Genomic DNA, 17,375 nt, shown 5'->3' with positions numbered 1-17,375 from the left:
TTTGCATTTCTCTGATCAGTAGTGATTTGGAACACTTTTTCATATGAGTGGAAATAGTTTCAATAAGAAGGAAGGACTTATAAGACACAATATCTTTTTTCAAGTCTTTGAAGGGCTTTCATCTGATGAAAGACTAGACTTCTTCCATTTTGCCCCAGAAAGCAAAACCAAGAGCAATGGGTGGCAGTTAGAGGCAAATTTGGATTTGATATCAGGAAAATCTTCCCTAATAATTAGAGTGATCTTAACAAAAGGTCAAGAATATCAAAGTAATTAATGGAAAAAAAACATAAGAAGATCTAGCATTATCAGATAAAATGTAACTATACTGTCAGGTGGTAATTATCAAAACTATCTGGTGCTGGTTAAGAAATAAAAAGATGGATCTGTGGAAGAGAATAGACATACAATATAATATTTACAGTAGTAATTAACTACAGCAATTTTATGTTTGGTAAATGCAAAGATTTAAGTTTTTGAGACAAGAACTTTTTACTTTGTAAAAATATCTGGGAAAACTGAAAAGCAGTCTAGCAGAAATTAGATATATGCTATAATATACCATTGTAGAATTATACCATTAGATCTTATACCATTTACCAAGAGAAGATCAAAGTGGATAAATGAAATAGACATATAGGGATATATCATGGAGGAACATAGAACATATTACCTCTCAGAATAATAAGAGAAAAGTTTATGAGTAAATAAGAAAGCATTGTAGAATATAAAATGGATAATTTTGATTACATTAAATTAAAAAGGTTTTGTACAAATAAAATTAATGTAACCAGGATTGGAAATAAAGCAGAAAATTGGGGGGGAGAGATATTTTATAGCTAGTTTAAGGGCTTTACATCTAAGATACATAGAAAGTTAATCAAATTTTTAAGAATATGAATTATTCTCCAATTGATAAATGCTCAAAGGATATGAACAAGTTTTTTGGAAGAAAAATCAAAGCTACATATCTATATGTTCATACATACATATATACATACATACATATATATACACATACATACATATCTATATGTACATATAGTCACATAAAAATGCCTTGAGATCATTATTGATTAAAGAAAAGCCAATTAAAACAGTTACAAGATACCCATCTCTCAGATTTGCTTAAATGATAGGAGGAAATGACAAATATTGATGGGGATGTGGAAAAATTAGGACACTAATATACTTCTTTGGAGAGCAATTTGAAATTTTGCACAAAGAGTAAAACGGTATATATACTTTGACCCAGCAGCAACACTATTAGGTCTGTGCCCAAGGTGATCAGGAAAAAGAGGACAAGAATTTATGTGTTCTAAAATATAACTACCTATTTGTGATAGCAAGGAACTGGAAACTGAAGGGATGCCCATCAGTTGGGGAATGACTGAACAAGTTGTTTTAATCAGGTTTGTTTTAGAAAAACATGGAAAGACTTGCACAAAATAATATAGAGAAAAATGAAGATACCAAGAACATACAGTATATATTCTTATATACAGTATTGTTTGAAGTATACAGTATTATTTGAAGAGTAACTAGGAATAAGTTATTCTGAGCAATATGATCATTCAAATCAGCTACAAAAGACTTTAAAAATGCAATATATCTCAAACAGAAAGAGAAAACATATAGAAGCATATATTGTATGTTTCTCTCTATATGTTTATGCCAAATATTGGCCTTGTCTAATATGAGGTTGGGAAGGGAAGGAGTCAGCTTGTAACACAAAAGTAACACAAAAATAATAATTAGAGTTGCCTTGAGATGTTATGGGTTCAACCTCCCTGATGGTCTTCAGAGTCTAGATGACCACTTGTGAGATATATTTTGGTAGAAATTCCTTTTCTATATGGCTTGGAGTATATGCCACAGATATCCCTTTCAACTCTCAAATTCTGAGATTCTGTGATCAAGATTGACCATATATGTAAGTCATTATAAGGTGGTAGTGAGAAACACTAAGGTATGGCTATGCTATTAGAGCTGATAGAGAATATCAAGTAGCAGTTTGGATTTTATAGAATAAATGAACAGAAAAGAAAGCTGGTTTGTTTTGCTTCTTTCAGGGAATTGGTGCCCATTTTGTCAAAAGTGTCCTTTATCACAGGGTATCTCTGATCTTAAAGACCTTTAATCGTCACTAGATTTTCTAGATTTAAAGGAGATCAGATTAGAAATTTTTTCTTTTAATTGAATATACGATTTATTATTGTTACTTAGATTTTTGTTCAGAATACAAAATTCTGTATGTTTTCTTAGATCATTGACATTTCCATTATATCATAATTAAAAGTATTTGTACTATTGTTTGAATTCTGTTTTTTCTTTTCAGAGAGCTGAACTTACAGACAAACTTAAAATTTGTCCATACGTCATTTCATGGAGTTGGTCATGATTATGTGCAATTGGCTTTTAAAGTGTTTGGATTTAAGCCTCCAATTCCAGTACCAGAGCAACAGGATCCAGACCCAGACTTTTCTACTGTTAAATGTCCAAATCCTGAAGAAGGAGAATCTGTTCTGGTATCTATATATTTTAATACTTAATTGAATTATTTATTTAGCTCCATTAAAATGGAAAGAATCCTAAAATAGTATATTGGGAATAGACTTCTGCAATTTTCTTAGGTCCCTTCCAGTCCTAAATGTATTATTTTATCATATAGTTCATTCTCTTAATTTTACAGTTGTGGAAACTTAGGTCCAGGTACAAACAGCTTATTTGCCTCGAGTTACACAGCTAGTAAATACTAGAGCCATAATTTTAGCCCAGATCTTACTCTGAAGTTAATGCTTTTCCCATTCTTCCAGGCTGCCTTTGACACTCACAACTCAGAGGATGATTAAGTTTTCAGTCATATTTATATATTTTTATATATTTCATATCATTTTATATCTTTATATATTTCTTAAATTTTAAGGGAATTTATGTTCTGTATTAATGGTAGGTTAATCCTTAATATGAAAGTATAATTCCCAGGAAAATGTAGAATCTTAATTTTAAATTTGGTTATACTCTATTTTTCTAAAACTAGAGAACATTAGAAGAGACTAATATTTCTTACTTATTACATACATTTGAAAGTTAGGGTATATTTGCTTTCCATTTAATCTCACTTTTTGAGTTCTTTTTCTAGGAGTTATCTCTGAGATTGGCTGAGAAAGAAAATGCCAGAGTAGTTGTAGCCACAGATCCTGATGCAGACAGACTGGCAGTAGCCGAACTACAGGAGGAGTAAGTAGCTGATAATGGCTTAAATGTTTGATTTGACTATTTTTTTGCCTTAGAGCAATAATATCATTTTCCCAATGGCACTATTACCTGACATAGCTTGGTTTTTTCAGTCAGACAGTCTGTTTTCTCAGCTATCATACTTGGTGTTTAAGTTAAATGTTTTTATTACCATTGTAGGTCTTAATATGTTGTGTTTTTTTTTTTTATTTAACATAAAATTCAAAGGAATTTGGTTTTGATGAATTTTTCCCTTTTCTGTACAGTGGCCGTTGGAAAGTTTTCACAGGCAATGAGTTAGCAGCGTTGTTTGGGTGGTGGATGTTTGATTGCTGGAAGGAAAATAAGTCACAGAATGCTGATGTGAAGAACATTTACATGTTAGCCACTACAGTCTCCTCCAAAATTTTGAAGGCAATTGCACATAAAGAAGGATTTCAGTTTGAAGTAAGAGCTAGATAGTATTTTTGTGTTTATTATTACAACTAGAAATTAAAGGAATTTTTACAAATACTCATTTCCATTGGTTTAACTTAAAATTCCCCCCAAAATGCTATATCTAAGTTTGTATTTATAGAGTTTTAACAGTGGAAAGGACCTTAAAAACATTGAATCCAACCTTCTTTTTTTACAGATAATATTGTAAGGTGACTTGTTCAAGGTCACAAAGCTAGTTAGTTACAGAGTTAGTTCTAAAATCCAGATCTTTTGCCTTCTAGTGTGAAATATTCTTTCCGATCTCTTACAGTAGCTGTGACTTTGTGTCATCAGAAAAACCAGTAGAAAAGTGAATACTTTTTCACCTACTAGCTTTTGGAATTTTTGGAGATAGTTTTAAGACATTTAAGTTTTTAAAAATAATTAAATAGCTTACAAAGAACCAGTAATCTTGAAAATTAGCATTATTATTGCTTCCTCTAATAATTACCAGGGTTAAATGAGGAATCTTTCTTTGTATTTTTAGTTAGTAATCTGGAATATAGTTAGATTATTATGTACATGTTTCTTTTTTTAATTATAATAATTTATGTTGTACTTTGCATTTAGATAAGTGGTGATTTTATTTTACTGCATTCTAATGCCAGTTGAAAAGCAATCTTATTACTAAAGATAAATTGATAACTTTTACAGGTTATTTCACTTATTGTTCTACTAGATCCCAGAATTATAGACTAGTATAAGTGGTTCATTGTAAATGTTTGTAAAAGTAGTCAAGCATATGTGCTGATACTGGGACTCTCACAGTGAATCACCATCTCATTTTCGTACATGAACATAGTATGCATGTATATTGCTACGTATGTGTATCTTTTCACACACATATAGAAAAATCACTTAGTATCATACTTTATATTTCAGGAAACATTACCAGGTTTTAAATGGATTGGAAGTAGAATAAAAGAACTCATGGAAAATGGAAAGGAAGTTCTTTTTGCATTTGAAGAGTCCATTGGTATGTATCAGAATACTAGAGACTACAGCCACCGTTGCTATTCTAGTCTTACTTGGTCCTTATAACCTCCTACATGTATTATTTTGTCCTTTACCAAAGTGAAGGAGTGTGGGTGCATGTTTTTTGGTTTACCAATGACTGTGCACTCAATGCTGTCTTCAGAGCTGAGATGCAACAAAGTATGGATTGACTCTCTGCTGCTTGTCCTGATTTTGACCTAACAGCACCAAGAAAACACAAGTGCTCCAACAGCCAGCACCCCACCATCTGTATGTGGAACCATCAGTTAGAGCAGATAGAGAGTTCTGAATGCTGTAGAGAAGTTCTCATACTTTGGCGATATACTTTCCAGGGATGTCCACATTGATAATGAGGTTGACACACCCATTGTCAGAGCTAGCTCAGTATTCGGGAGGCTCTGAGGGAAAGTGTGGGAGAGGAGAGGAATTAGACTGATTACAAAACTGAGGGTCAAAGAGCCAATGTGCCTTGCTCATTATTATATGCTGGGAAGTCTGCACAGCATGTCAGCACCATGCCAGGAAATTGAATCTTTTCCATTTGAAATATCTTAGGAAGATTCTGAAGATCACCTGGCAGGATGAGAGACCAGATATTGGGGTCATTTGTCAAATTAAACTGCCCAGCATTCAAACCCAAGTACAAAGAGCACAAAAAGACTGTTTTATGAAGATCTCATACAGAATAAGCACTCACAGAGTGCTTAAAAAAACAAAGACACTTAAAGTCTCTTAAGAACGTTATAATTGATTGTATGATATGGAAGACAATGCTACAGGACCACCCAGCCCAGCGTGCCCTCAGCAGAGAAGGTGCTGTGCTCTGTGAGCAAAGCAAAAGTGAATTAGCTCAGAAGAAATGTGATATGGGCAAAGTTAGAGAAGCTACCTCAAATGTTCACAGGGACTATTTGTGTCTGTCTGCCTTGTAGCAGAACACTCCAAGCTTGTATTAGTCAGATCAGCCACAGTTGGACACACTGTAACTCAACTCTAACATGGTGATATCATTTTGTTCCTCTTTGTGAATGAAGGACAACTAACCAGCCAACCATGTACTTTATTCATTGGTATTTTTTATTTTTAACAGAAAATTAGCATTGGAAAAGACCTTAGAGACTATTTAATTCTACATATATCTTTCTACATTCCTCCTTTTTGGGAAAAGTGAATTCCTTATTGAGTGAGAGCTAATGAATATGTATTGATTATTTGCTAGAAGGAATTGACTCATGCTTTAAGTAGAAGTTGGGCCTATGGGCTTTTCCAGCTCAATATTTTTCTTGAAATTGATGGAAACATGAAACTCCTCTTACAATATCCTCCAAATGTAGTTATTCATCTTCTGATATAAGTAGATTTGTAGTCTGAAGGCCTGAATTTAAGTTACAGATCTAGCCCTAATATGTTGTGTGAAATTTACTCTAAGTCAATTCACTTCTTTCAGTCTTAATTTTCTTATGTATAAAATGAATGGTTTGGACTTGTTGATTTTTGAAAGACCCTTTCAGCTTCAAACCTTATGATTCTCTACTTCAAAACCTCCATTAACAGGAAACTCACTATCTCATAAGGCAGATCATTTAATTTTCAGATGGCTTTACTCATTAGCAAATTCTAATTTCTTAATGTAATAATTACTTTCTTAAAACAATCAACAAACATTTCAATATGGAATCATGTAGAGAAGAAATTTTTTGTCTTCTGGTTTTTAATTTTTATTTTTTAATCATCTCTTATTTTTCTAAAAAACATGATTAGCTGGGTTTTTTTTTAAAGGAATTAAGTATATTTACTTTTATAGATTTCATTAGGTATTAAATGGCACTCAGTTTATTTTGTCTTTTAGAAACATTATAGAAACACAAGAAATCTCTTTCCTGAAAATTTTTTTTTTCCTGAAAATTTTTTTTTGTTTCCCAGGATTTCTGTGTGGGACTTTTGTTTTGGATAAAGATGGAGTGAGTGCAGCTGCTGTTATTGCTGAAATGGCAGCTTACCTAGAAACCAAAAATCTGACGTTATCACAACAGCTTACTAAAGTTTATGAAAGGTAAAGTCTATTTTTGTGAATTTAATATTCTATACTCTTGTTTGTTATCTTTTTTATGTTTAGGGTTTGTAATGTTCTGTTGTCTCCAGAGACTGCCAATTGCTCTCTGGTCTAGAGGAGACACTTCTTCCTCCAGAGAGCTGCCTCAACTCTGACTTAGAGCAGAGACTTTTCTTTCCTCCAGAGAGCCACCTCAAGTCTGGTCCAGACAAGACTCCCTATCTCTCGACCCGCCCTCTTTTATCCTCCCAGAGAATGGACGTGGGATAGCGCCAGGGCTTCTAGGAAAAATTACTTCAACCAATGAACTTGCTCCTCCTAAGCATGCAAGCTCCTCCCCAGGAGTTCACAAATAAAACTCCCAGTAAAGGCCGAAACTAGAGAATTGTTAAGTACCGACTTAGCACTTAGTAAGAACCTAATATCTCATTATCTCATTAGCATTTAGTAAGAACCTAACATCTCCCCCTTTCTTTTGATTTAGAACATAGGGTGGTCATGACCTTGAAACATAAATCCATCAATATGGGAGGCATTACACATAATTACATAGATTACATAAACACATAGTAACATAGTAACATAATACATGCTAGAAGTATGTAACAAATAACATGATCAAATAATCATAAATTGAGAATTTACAAATGTCCATAAGTCCATTGTTCATTAGTTTCATCTTGTGTTAGGAAATCCAATGATTCCTGCTGGTTTTAAAGTTCTTTAACAGTCTTCTTATTAGCCATGCTCTTTCAGTGTCAGATGTTTCTTAGATTTTCTCCTTTGTTTTGAGGTCTTTCTCTTTTTCTGTCTCTCTCGGATGGACAAGGCGAATACAACTCCTTGGCATCTATCTGATTCCTTCTCCATCTGAAGAAATACAAGCAAACCCTCTCCCCCAGGCATTTAACCTATCTGGTCCCTTCCATTCACCACTTTCTGTGTCTCTCCACATCACCTGGCGATTATCTAAGGACAGTGGAGCTGCTCGCACTGGACACTGCCCTTCTGGTGGGTTATTAAAACCTGTCTGCTGGAGCCAGTGCATCTTTGTCAAAAATTAGAAAATCAATGGTATAGAGAACTAAATTTAGAAGTTCTCTAGAGTTACCTGTGACTCCCCCTTTCTTTTGTTTGTGGAGGAGTATCTTAATGTCTCTGTTTCTTCTCTTTACTATTGCCTGACCTTGCAGATTAAAAGGTTTTCCAGTAGTGTGTAAAATCTTATACTGAGCACAGAAGTGCTCAAAATGTTTAGAACTATATGCAGGTCCATTATCTGTTTTTATTTCTTGTGGCACACCCATAATTGCAAATGCTTGGATAAGGAATTCAGTGATCACTCGGGCTGTCTCTTTTGCTGTTGGCACTGCAAAAGTGAATCCTGAAAAGGTGTCTACCACGATGTGGATAAAAGACAGACAACCAAAAGATTTATAGTGGGTCACATCCATTTGCCAGATTTCATTGGGTCTCAAACCACAAGGATTCTTCCCTGGAGGGAGTGTAGGAGCATGGAAAGGAAGACAAGCTATACAGCTTTTTACTATGCTCCTAGCTTCCTCTCTTGTTATTCCAAATTGTAAGTGTAAAGCTCGAGCAGCCTGATGATATTTAGAATGAGATTCTTGTGTTTCCTGAAATAAAGGAGTACTGGCTAACATAGTTAGAAGGCTATCTGCCTTTGAATTTCCATCAAAAATAGGACCTGGAAGTCCACTATGTGAGTGGACATGCAAGATATAAATCTTGCCTGCATGTTTTCTCACTTATTCTTGAAGTTCCTTAAAGAGCTGATAAATATTAGAGGCTGCAAATTGTATTTGGGCTGTGGCAATTCTTTGTACTACACCTACTGAATAGGCTGAATCAGTAATTATATTTACGTCTCCTGGGTAATAAGTAAGAGCTGGCATGATAGCAAATAATTCATTCTGTTGAGTGGACTGAAAAGGAGTCCTGATTACTCTCTTTATGGTTAAATCATGAGAGTATACAGCACAAATATTTTCTTTGGAGGCATCTGTAAAGATTGTTGGTTCTTTAAGAGGAATCTTAGAAACCTTTGCTTCAAAAATCTATCGGCAATTATGTAGTAGCTGGGTTATCTTTAATGGAGATCCATGTGCAAAATTTGGAGCAGTGGCCAATAATTTGCCATTCTGGGATAGTCTCAAAGCATACATTAATTTGTGCGTTAGTATAGAATATGTATATTTTTTCAGGACTTATTCCAGATAATTGTATTACTCTCTTAATAGCCTTTAATAAAATTCTAGCCACAAGCACTGGGTAAGGAGTAAGGCTTTGTTCTGGTTGTGCTGGGAGCTTCACCCACTCAATCACACTGTCTCCTTGATGAAAGACTGCTGTGGGTGCCTCTTGTGTAGCAAAAACTGATATTTCCAAGTGTTTTTGAGTGAGTCTTTCAACCACATTGGATAAAGCCAGTTCAACTTCTCTCAAAGCCTCTTTTGCTTCTTTTGTAAGCTGGCATGGTGAATTTAAAGCGCTGTCTCCCCTTAAAATGTCATATAGAGGTTGTAGTTGATTGGTAGTTAGGCCTAACACTGGACGCATCCATTGGATATCTCCTATTAATTTTTGGAAATCATTTAAGGTGTTCAACTTCTCTGTTCTTAAAGAAAGCTTTTGTACTGTGAGTGTCTTAGGATATACTTCATATCCTAAATATTGAAAAGGAGCATGTCTTTGAATTTTTTCTGTAGCTATATGCAGTTTGTAGTACTTTAGTGTTTCCATGGTCTTTTGTAGACATGCTTCTAACATTTGTTCCTCAGGTGCACATCCCAAAATATCATCCATATAATGTAACAATATTACTTTTGGAAAGGCTTTTCTTACTGGAGCAAGAGCAGCAGCAACATACATTTGGCACATAGGGCTGTTTTTCATTCCCTGTGGCAAAACTGTCCATTCATATCTTTTATAAGGCTCAGCCAAATTAACACTAGGCACTGAAAAAGCAAATCTTTTCATATCCTCCTTATCTAGAGGGATAGAATAGAAACAATCCTTAATGTCTATAACCCAAAGATGCCATTCTCTTGGCAACTGAGTAGGAGATGGAAGTGCAGGCTGAAGAGTTCCCATAGTTTCCATCCATTCATTTACTCTTCTTAGATCAGTTAACATCCTCCATTTCCCAGATTTCTTTTTCACCACAAATACTGGGGAATTCCAAGGACTTAGAGAAGGCCGCAAGTGTCCTTGGTCAAGTTGTTCATTCACTATGTCTAATAAGGCCTGAATTTTATTACTTCTTAAGGCCACTATTCTACCCACACTGGTGAATCAGTCTTCCACTGAATAGGAACTGGTGAAAGTGCAGGTAGGCCTTCAACAGCAGCCCTGCCTAAAAAGCCAAAGTGCTTATTTGTAATCCTGTCTGCTGTAAAATGCCTCTTCGCCATAGATTGATGGGGATTTTTTCAACCACAAAAGGAGTAAAAAAAAACTCCTGTTTCACCTTCAAATAGTAATGTTTTAATTTTGTTTAATTGAATTAACACTCTTGTTGGTTGCTCTTTGTAAACAACAAAGTAATGAGAACAGGAGTTCTGATTCACTGGGCTTAGTTGTGTTGTTAGGTTCCAGTTTTCCCTAGACAGTGATATGATTGTATATAACTTATCTAAAAATAAAGCACATTGACTAGAGGAAAGTTGGATACTCAGTAAATGTAAGGTCCTTAAGAGCAGGAGTTCTTTGTTGTTGCTTTTATGTTTTGTCCTTTTATTCTCCAGTGTCTTGTATGTATTATCAGTACTTAATAAATGTTGTTTAGAACTGGATCTGGATATGTGCCTAGCCCATGTGAAGAAGTATAATAGAAACTCCCTTAGAAAAGAAATGACATTCACAAGATTAAACCCCTTATGAAAATCACAGCTTTAGTAGTATTCATCCACCTCCCACCCTTCCACCTATTCCTTCTTTTATGAACATTAAAAGTACACTGAACTTCTCTTACTATGTAGTACTAATGCTGTGGTATCCTTGGAATGCAAAACATGTAGATAGCTCCAGAGGAGATAAAGAGAAGGGAAGAAACCTTGAATTACCCTCTCTTAAAAGAAAATGAACAAATTATATTTAAATCCTGGCTAAAATAGCTCAATATGATATGCTAAATGCTGAGAATACAAGACAAATAATTTTAAAAGAGTCTTCACTTTCAGGAGCTATCATTCTATATGGGAATGTAAAATAAATTGAAAAGAATACAAGTTTAATTATTTTGTTATCTAATACAGAAAAAGTACTAAAAAAGGGACATGAGGAAAGTCTCTTTATAGGTCATACCTGAGCTGAATTTTGAAGGAAACTAAGTAGTATAACAGACAGAGGTAAGGACATAGTGCCCTTTATGTAGATTACACTTTAAATGAAAGTAGTTTGGAGAAAAGCACCTAGTTGAATTATTGAGTGAGTAAAAGATAATACATTTGGAAAAGTTGACTGGCAATAGATTGTGAAGGAATTTAAATGCTAATGTGGTATAATAGAAATGGTGCCAGAATAGGAGTCAACTGACCCAATGAATTCAAATTCTGCCTTTGTCACTTGCTAGAAAGTCTCATGGGGTCTCACTTTCCTTAATTGTAAAAATGAGGGAGTTGTAATAATTTCAAAGATCCATTGTTTCTCTAAATTTTATCCTAAGCTAAGAAGCTTGTATTTTAAAGTAGAGGCATTTAAAGAGCTACTGAAGATTTTTGAGTCAGGTGGGTAACATAGAAAGATTTTTTTGATAGTGGAATGGAGATGGTTTGGCAAGGGGACATATTGGAAGAAGGAGTACAATTAAAAAGCTCTTGTAATAGACCTGGAAAGAGGTGATGAAAATACTAAATTAGTATGATTGCTGTAGGAGAAAAGAAAAAGAAGATGTATACAAAATAGGTTTCAAAGAATTGAAAAAGTTTGGCGATAGTCTGATATTGGGGAGAAGGATGGAATGAAGGAGAAGGATGAGTAGAAAAAGATTGAGTTTGCAAACATGAATGATTAGAAGAATGGTAGTGGATGATAAAGAGAAGTTTTGAAGAGGGATAGATTTAGGGATAATGACAATGAATTGTGTTTTGGACATGTTGAATTAAAAAAGTCTATGAGACATCCAGGTAGAGATGTTCAGCAAATAGTTGGTGATGTGGTACTAGAGGTCAGAAGAGAAACTTGACTTAGAGATGTATCTGGGAGTCTTTTATATAGAGATGATAGGGGAATTCATGGGAACTGATGATATTGCTAAAAGAAATAGTGTAAAGAAAAGAAGGCTTAAAAAGAAGGACACATCTATGCTAAAATCGTGGAACAGGGATAATAATCCAGGAAGGCAGAGAGAAGAGAACACAGAAGTAGAAAGTAGAACAAGGAAAAAAGGAGTGTCAGAAAGCCCAGGAAGGAGTTAGTGCTCTACCATATTTAAAACCGTCAAAAGTTCAAAAGTCTGGATTATGGGGAAGCTCTTGAGTGTAGCAGTTAAGAAAAAGCAGTTAAGTACAACAAGTTGGCATCCATTATCCAAAGATTCCCTATCCAGAATTTCCCATAAAGAGAGGAGGTGGTATGTTCTTTTTTTCTTTGGCCAAGATTGGTTCTTACAATTATACAGTTTATTTTAGTATTCATTTTGATGGTTATTTTAGTCACATGATTCTGCTTACTTCACTCTATATCAGTTCCTACTGGTCTTTAATTCATTCAGCAACCATTCCTTCATGCTTAAAAAATCTTTAGAAGAAATTTCCATCTTACTTCTTTTCTCTCTTTTCTCATAATCTTAGAAAAAACTCATTGCTTCTTTTCTAAACTTGTTGCTTTTACATTTACATTCACATATATTCCTCAACTCATTGCAGTCTTGAAACTGATCTCTTCAGTCATGAGTGATTGACTAATTGACAAATATTTTCTCAATCCTTATCCTTTTTTACCTCTTTGATGCATTTATAACTCTTACGTGCTTTCCTTTTGGTTATCTTCTCTGGATCTTTGTGACTTTCGTCTCTTCTGGATTTCCTTCTTATTGGTTTCTTCATTCTCTTTTACTAGGTCTTCATCCATATTGTGCTCATTAACTTGGGTATATCCCAAGATCCTGTTCCAGACCTCCTCTTTTCTCACTATACTCTCATGGTCTTAGTAAACTCAACTCCTCTAAGCTTATCATTTCGATTCATTAATTCAGGACATATTAAGAGCCTAGCATGTGTCAGGCACTGTGCTAAGTGTTGGGGATATAAAAAGAGGCAAAAGATGCTTCCTGCCTTCAAGGAGCTTAAAAAGCTTTAATAATAATAAAAATATTATATTTTTTGAAACATAGCATAGATAATTCTGCAACATTAGCCCTTGCAAAACCTTGAGTTCCAGCTCCCCTCCCCCTTCTCCCACCCCTCTCTCCTAGATGGCAAGTAGTACAATATATGTTAAACGTGATAGAAATATGTTAAACACAATATATGCATAAATATTTATATAATTAGTTATCTTGCTGTGCAAGAAAAACCAAATCAAACCAGAAGAGAAGATGATGAAGAAAATAAAATTCAAGCAGACAGCAACAAAAAGAGTGAGAATGTTATATTGTGAACCACACTCAGTTCCCACAGTCTCTGTATGTGTAGATGGCTCTTTTGATCACAAGACTGTTGTAACTGGTTTGAATTATCTCAATATTGAAGAGACCCTCTTCATCAGAATTGATCATCGTATAATGTTGTCATTGCCATGTGTAATGATCTCCTGGTTCTGCTCACTTCACTTAGCATCAGTTCATGTGAGTCTCTCCAGGCCTTTCTGAAATCATCCTGCTGGTCGTTTCTTATAGAACAATAATATTCTATAACATTCATATACCATAACTTATTCAGCCATTCTCCAATTGATGGGCATCCACTCAGTTTCCAATTTTTAGCCACTACAAAAAGAGCTGCCACAAACATTTTTGCTCATGTGGATCACTTTCTCAAGGAGCTTATAGTCTCATGGAGAAATATAACACAAACAGAAGCAGAAGATGTGTCACTAGAGGGTACTTAGTAGCTCCTTTGGAAGTCCAAGCAAAGCAAAGCTGATGATAGACCCTCCAAAGAGGAGGGTCTTCTCCATGCACTTGATTTAGATCCTGTATGTTGAGATATAGTACTCTCAAATTCCATTAGGCACTTGGAAATTTTTAACTGCATTTTTCAGGGAAAGGGCCAAGATGACACAGTAGTAGTAAGAAGTGCATATGAGTTCTTCAACATGATTCCTCTATAAATATCTAGAAAACTCATCAAACTGAGTGCTAATGGGAAAACCCAAGAAAAAACCAGGTCAGATGAAAGTGAGATGTAGCATTGCTCACTACAAATTTCAGTTCTCAGCCCAAGAAGAAAAACTAGAAGTAGCCAGAAAGAAACAACTGAAATACCATGAGGTCTCAATTAAGACCATACAAAATTTAGTACCATAAAGGAGAAGAGGACTTGGAATATGATATTCTAGAGGCAAAGGAAATATGATTACAAATAAGATTAACCAGCAAAAATTAATTTGATGGGGAGTGAGGGCATGGGGAAAAGAAGATGGCATTTAATGAAATAGAGGACTTTCAAGCTTTTCTTATGAAAAGACTAATGCTGAACAGAAAATCTAACAGAAAATTTAAAAACAAAAATTCAAAAGAAACATAAAAAAGATAAATATGAGTAATAAATCATAAGGAACCTAATAAAACTAAACTATTTATATTCCAAAATGGAAAGATAATACAGGTAACCCCTAAAATATTTATCATCATTAGGTAGTTAAGAGTCAAATTACAGGACATGAGCATGAATCTATTATGTTGGAATGATCTCAAAATGAAAAAGGAGGGGAAGTTAGGTGGCTCAGTGGATAGAACACCATCCTTGAAGTCAGGAGGACCTGAGTTCAAATTTGGCCTCAGATGAGTAACACTTCCTAGTTATGTGACCCTGAGCAAGTCACTTAATCCCAACTGACTCAGCAAAATAAATTTAAATTTAAAAAAAGAAAATGAAAAAGAAAAGGGAATGGTAACAGAGAGAAAGAGGACAAAGGGAAAGTAAAAGGAAGAATGGGAAATCATCTCACATAAAAGAGGTATACCAGAAAGGTTTTAGAATAAAGGTGAAATGGGATGAGGGGAAGGAGGAAGTAGCGAGCAATGCTACATCTCACTTTCACCTGACCTGGTTAAAAGAAAAAAAATATATATACACACACACATACATACATACATACATACATACATACATACATACATACAGATGGAGTTGGGTATAGAAATTCATCTTGCCCAAGAGGGATGAAGGAGATGAGAATTATGGGGGGAAACAGCTTAATAAGAGAGAGTAGGTTAAAGAAAGCAGGGCTCAGAAACAACATAGACTTTTGAAAAGGTGACAGGGTTTTTAAAAAAAAAAAAAAGAAGAAGAAGAAGAAGAAGAATTTGATTCAAACTGAGAAGACAGGATAGAACTGTTAATTGTCATCTCAACATAAAGGATCTGGTGGCATATAAGCTTTCATTGCTTCCAAGGTGATATGATCCGAGGAGAGGTGTGGACCATGTCCCTCTTGTCTGCGTTCTGGTCCTTATCTATGTAGGGCTTCTGCTTCCTTGGCAGTACTCTTCCTTGCCTTGAAACTGTGATCTGGAACTTGGAAATGGGTAATGGAATTGGGAAAGATTGAAGGCAAAAGAAGAGGGGGATGATGGAGAATTAGAGAGTTAGATATTGTCATGGAAACAATGAACACGAACTTGGACAGACTTTAAGAGATAGTGAAAGATAGAAGGACCTGGCATGGTCCATGAGATCATAAGAGTCAGACACAACTGAACACTTATTGATTATGTTTCTGCTATGTGCTTAGAATGTCTTAGGCACTTTATAAATACTAAAAGAAAACAGTTCCTGTCCTCAGGATGCTTATATTCTATCAGTTGGAATCATCATATATTTTAGATAAACATTAGATTCAACTCCATTGTTCAGTTTTCCTTCTTATTCTTGGTGTACTGATTTTTTTTTTGTGCAAAATGTGATTGAAATTGTTTTTTTCTCATTTGTGATTTCTTTTCTATTAAGCTATTATTCGATCAAGGATTTTTCTCCTAGTTACTATTGTAAAAGCTATCTCTCTTCATTCTCATCTAATTTTTTTTTGATGTGACTCTTAAAATTTAGGTTGTATATCAATTTAGAACTTAATGTAGAATATAGCATAAAATGCTAAGACTCAAATTCTAATTTTTTATTTTTGTTTTATGTAGGTATGGATATCATATTTCAAAGACATCCTATTTTTTGTGTTATGATCCACCAACAATTAAAAAGATATTTGAAAGACTTCGCAATTTTCATTCTCCAAAAGAATATCCAAAATACTGTGGGGCATTTGACATATTGCACATAAGGGATATTACCACTGGATATGATAGTAGTCAACTTAATCAGAAATCGGTAAGTGATGGGGGTTTTGAAAGTCTCTTGAAGCATTTTCTGATCTTTTTGAAGGCAACATGATACAGTGGAAGCAAGGAGTGATGAATTTGGAGTCAGGGATTAAACCTTAAAAAAATAGCATTTTTATTGACATTTTTTGCCATTTTTATTTTAAGTTTTGAGTTCCAAATTCTATCTCTTTCTTCTTCCTTCATCTCCCCACTTCTTGAAGCAATCAGATGTAGGTTATATATGTGCACTCATTTTGTATGGTAATATTTGAATAAAAGAAAAAAAATGAAAGAAAGTGAGAAATAACCTGATTCAGTCTGTATTTAATCAATATCAATTCTTTCTCTGGAGGCAGATAATATGCTTTATCATTAGGCCTTTGGCATTATTTTAGAGAATTGGATTATCTTGAGAATAGTTAAGTTATTTATTGTTCTTCATTGAACAGTATTGTTTCTGTATCCAACATTCCCCTTGTTTTGTTCACTTTATTATGCATTGTTAGGATTACAAGATGAGAACTCAGGTTGTCTGGGCAATTCTGCATCAGTTCATGTAAGTCTTTTCAGGTTTTTCTGAAATCATCCTGCTTGTCATTTCTTACAGAAAATAATATTCCATTGCAATCATATACTACAAGCTTGTTTAGCCATTTCTCAATTGATGAACAAACATTCCTTTGACTTCTAATTCTTAACTATCACAAAAAGAGTTTCTATAAATATTGGTCCTTTCCCCTTTTTTTGGATGTTTTTGGGACATAGATCAAAGAATATGCATAGTTTTATAGTTCTTTGGACATAATTCCAAATTGTTCTTCAGAATTGTTGGTTAAGTCCACAATTTCACCAACAATGTATTATTATCCCAGTTTTCCCATATCCCCCTCCAACTTCTTAGGAAGTTTATTGATGATTTGTTGAATTTCTTTTTCTAAGATTGAGTTATTTAAATATTTTATTTCTTCTGTTAATCTGAGTAATTTATATTTTTGCAGATAGCCATTTCATTTATATCATCAAATTTATTGGCATATAATTATTCAAAATAGCTCTGAACAGTTATCTTAATTTCTTCTTCATTAGTGGCGAGTTCATCCCTTTCATTTT

The 17,375-nt window shown here is 34.3% G+C and overlaps 1 protein-coding gene across 1 annotated transcript in view; it reads left to right on the top strand.

Annotated features, from left to right (window-relative positions):
• Positions 1–17,375, top strand: part of PGM2L1 (phosphoglucomutase 2 like 1) — a 71,190-nt gene that overhangs the window by 44,915 nt on the left and 8,900 nt on the right. Inside the window, exons 7-12 of the mRNA XM_074304055.1 lie at positions 2,339–2,528; positions 3,143–3,240; positions 3,504–3,684; positions 4,597–4,690; positions 6,634–6,763; positions 16,083–16,272. Of these exons, the coding sequence (XP_074160156.1) occupies positions 2,339–2,528; positions 3,143–3,240; positions 3,504–3,684; positions 4,597–4,690; positions 6,634–6,763; positions 16,083–16,272 (883 nt within the window). The remainder of the gene's footprint in view (positions 1–2,338; positions 2,529–3,142; positions 3,241–3,503; positions 3,685–4,596; positions 4,691–6,633; positions 6,764–16,082; positions 16,273–17,375) is intronic.

The sequence above is a fragment of the Sminthopsis crassicaudata genome, chromosome 3 (assembly GCF_048593235.1).
Source record: "Sminthopsis crassicaudata isolate SCR6 chromosome 3, ASM4859323v1, whole genome shotgun sequence".
In the NCBI taxonomy this organism is placed as follows: Eukaryota; Metazoa; Chordata; class Mammalia; order Dasyuromorphia; family Dasyuridae; genus Sminthopsis; species Sminthopsis crassicaudata.
Note: the sequence above shows the minus strand (reverse complement) of the source record. Positions and strands in the feature narration are given on the sequence as shown.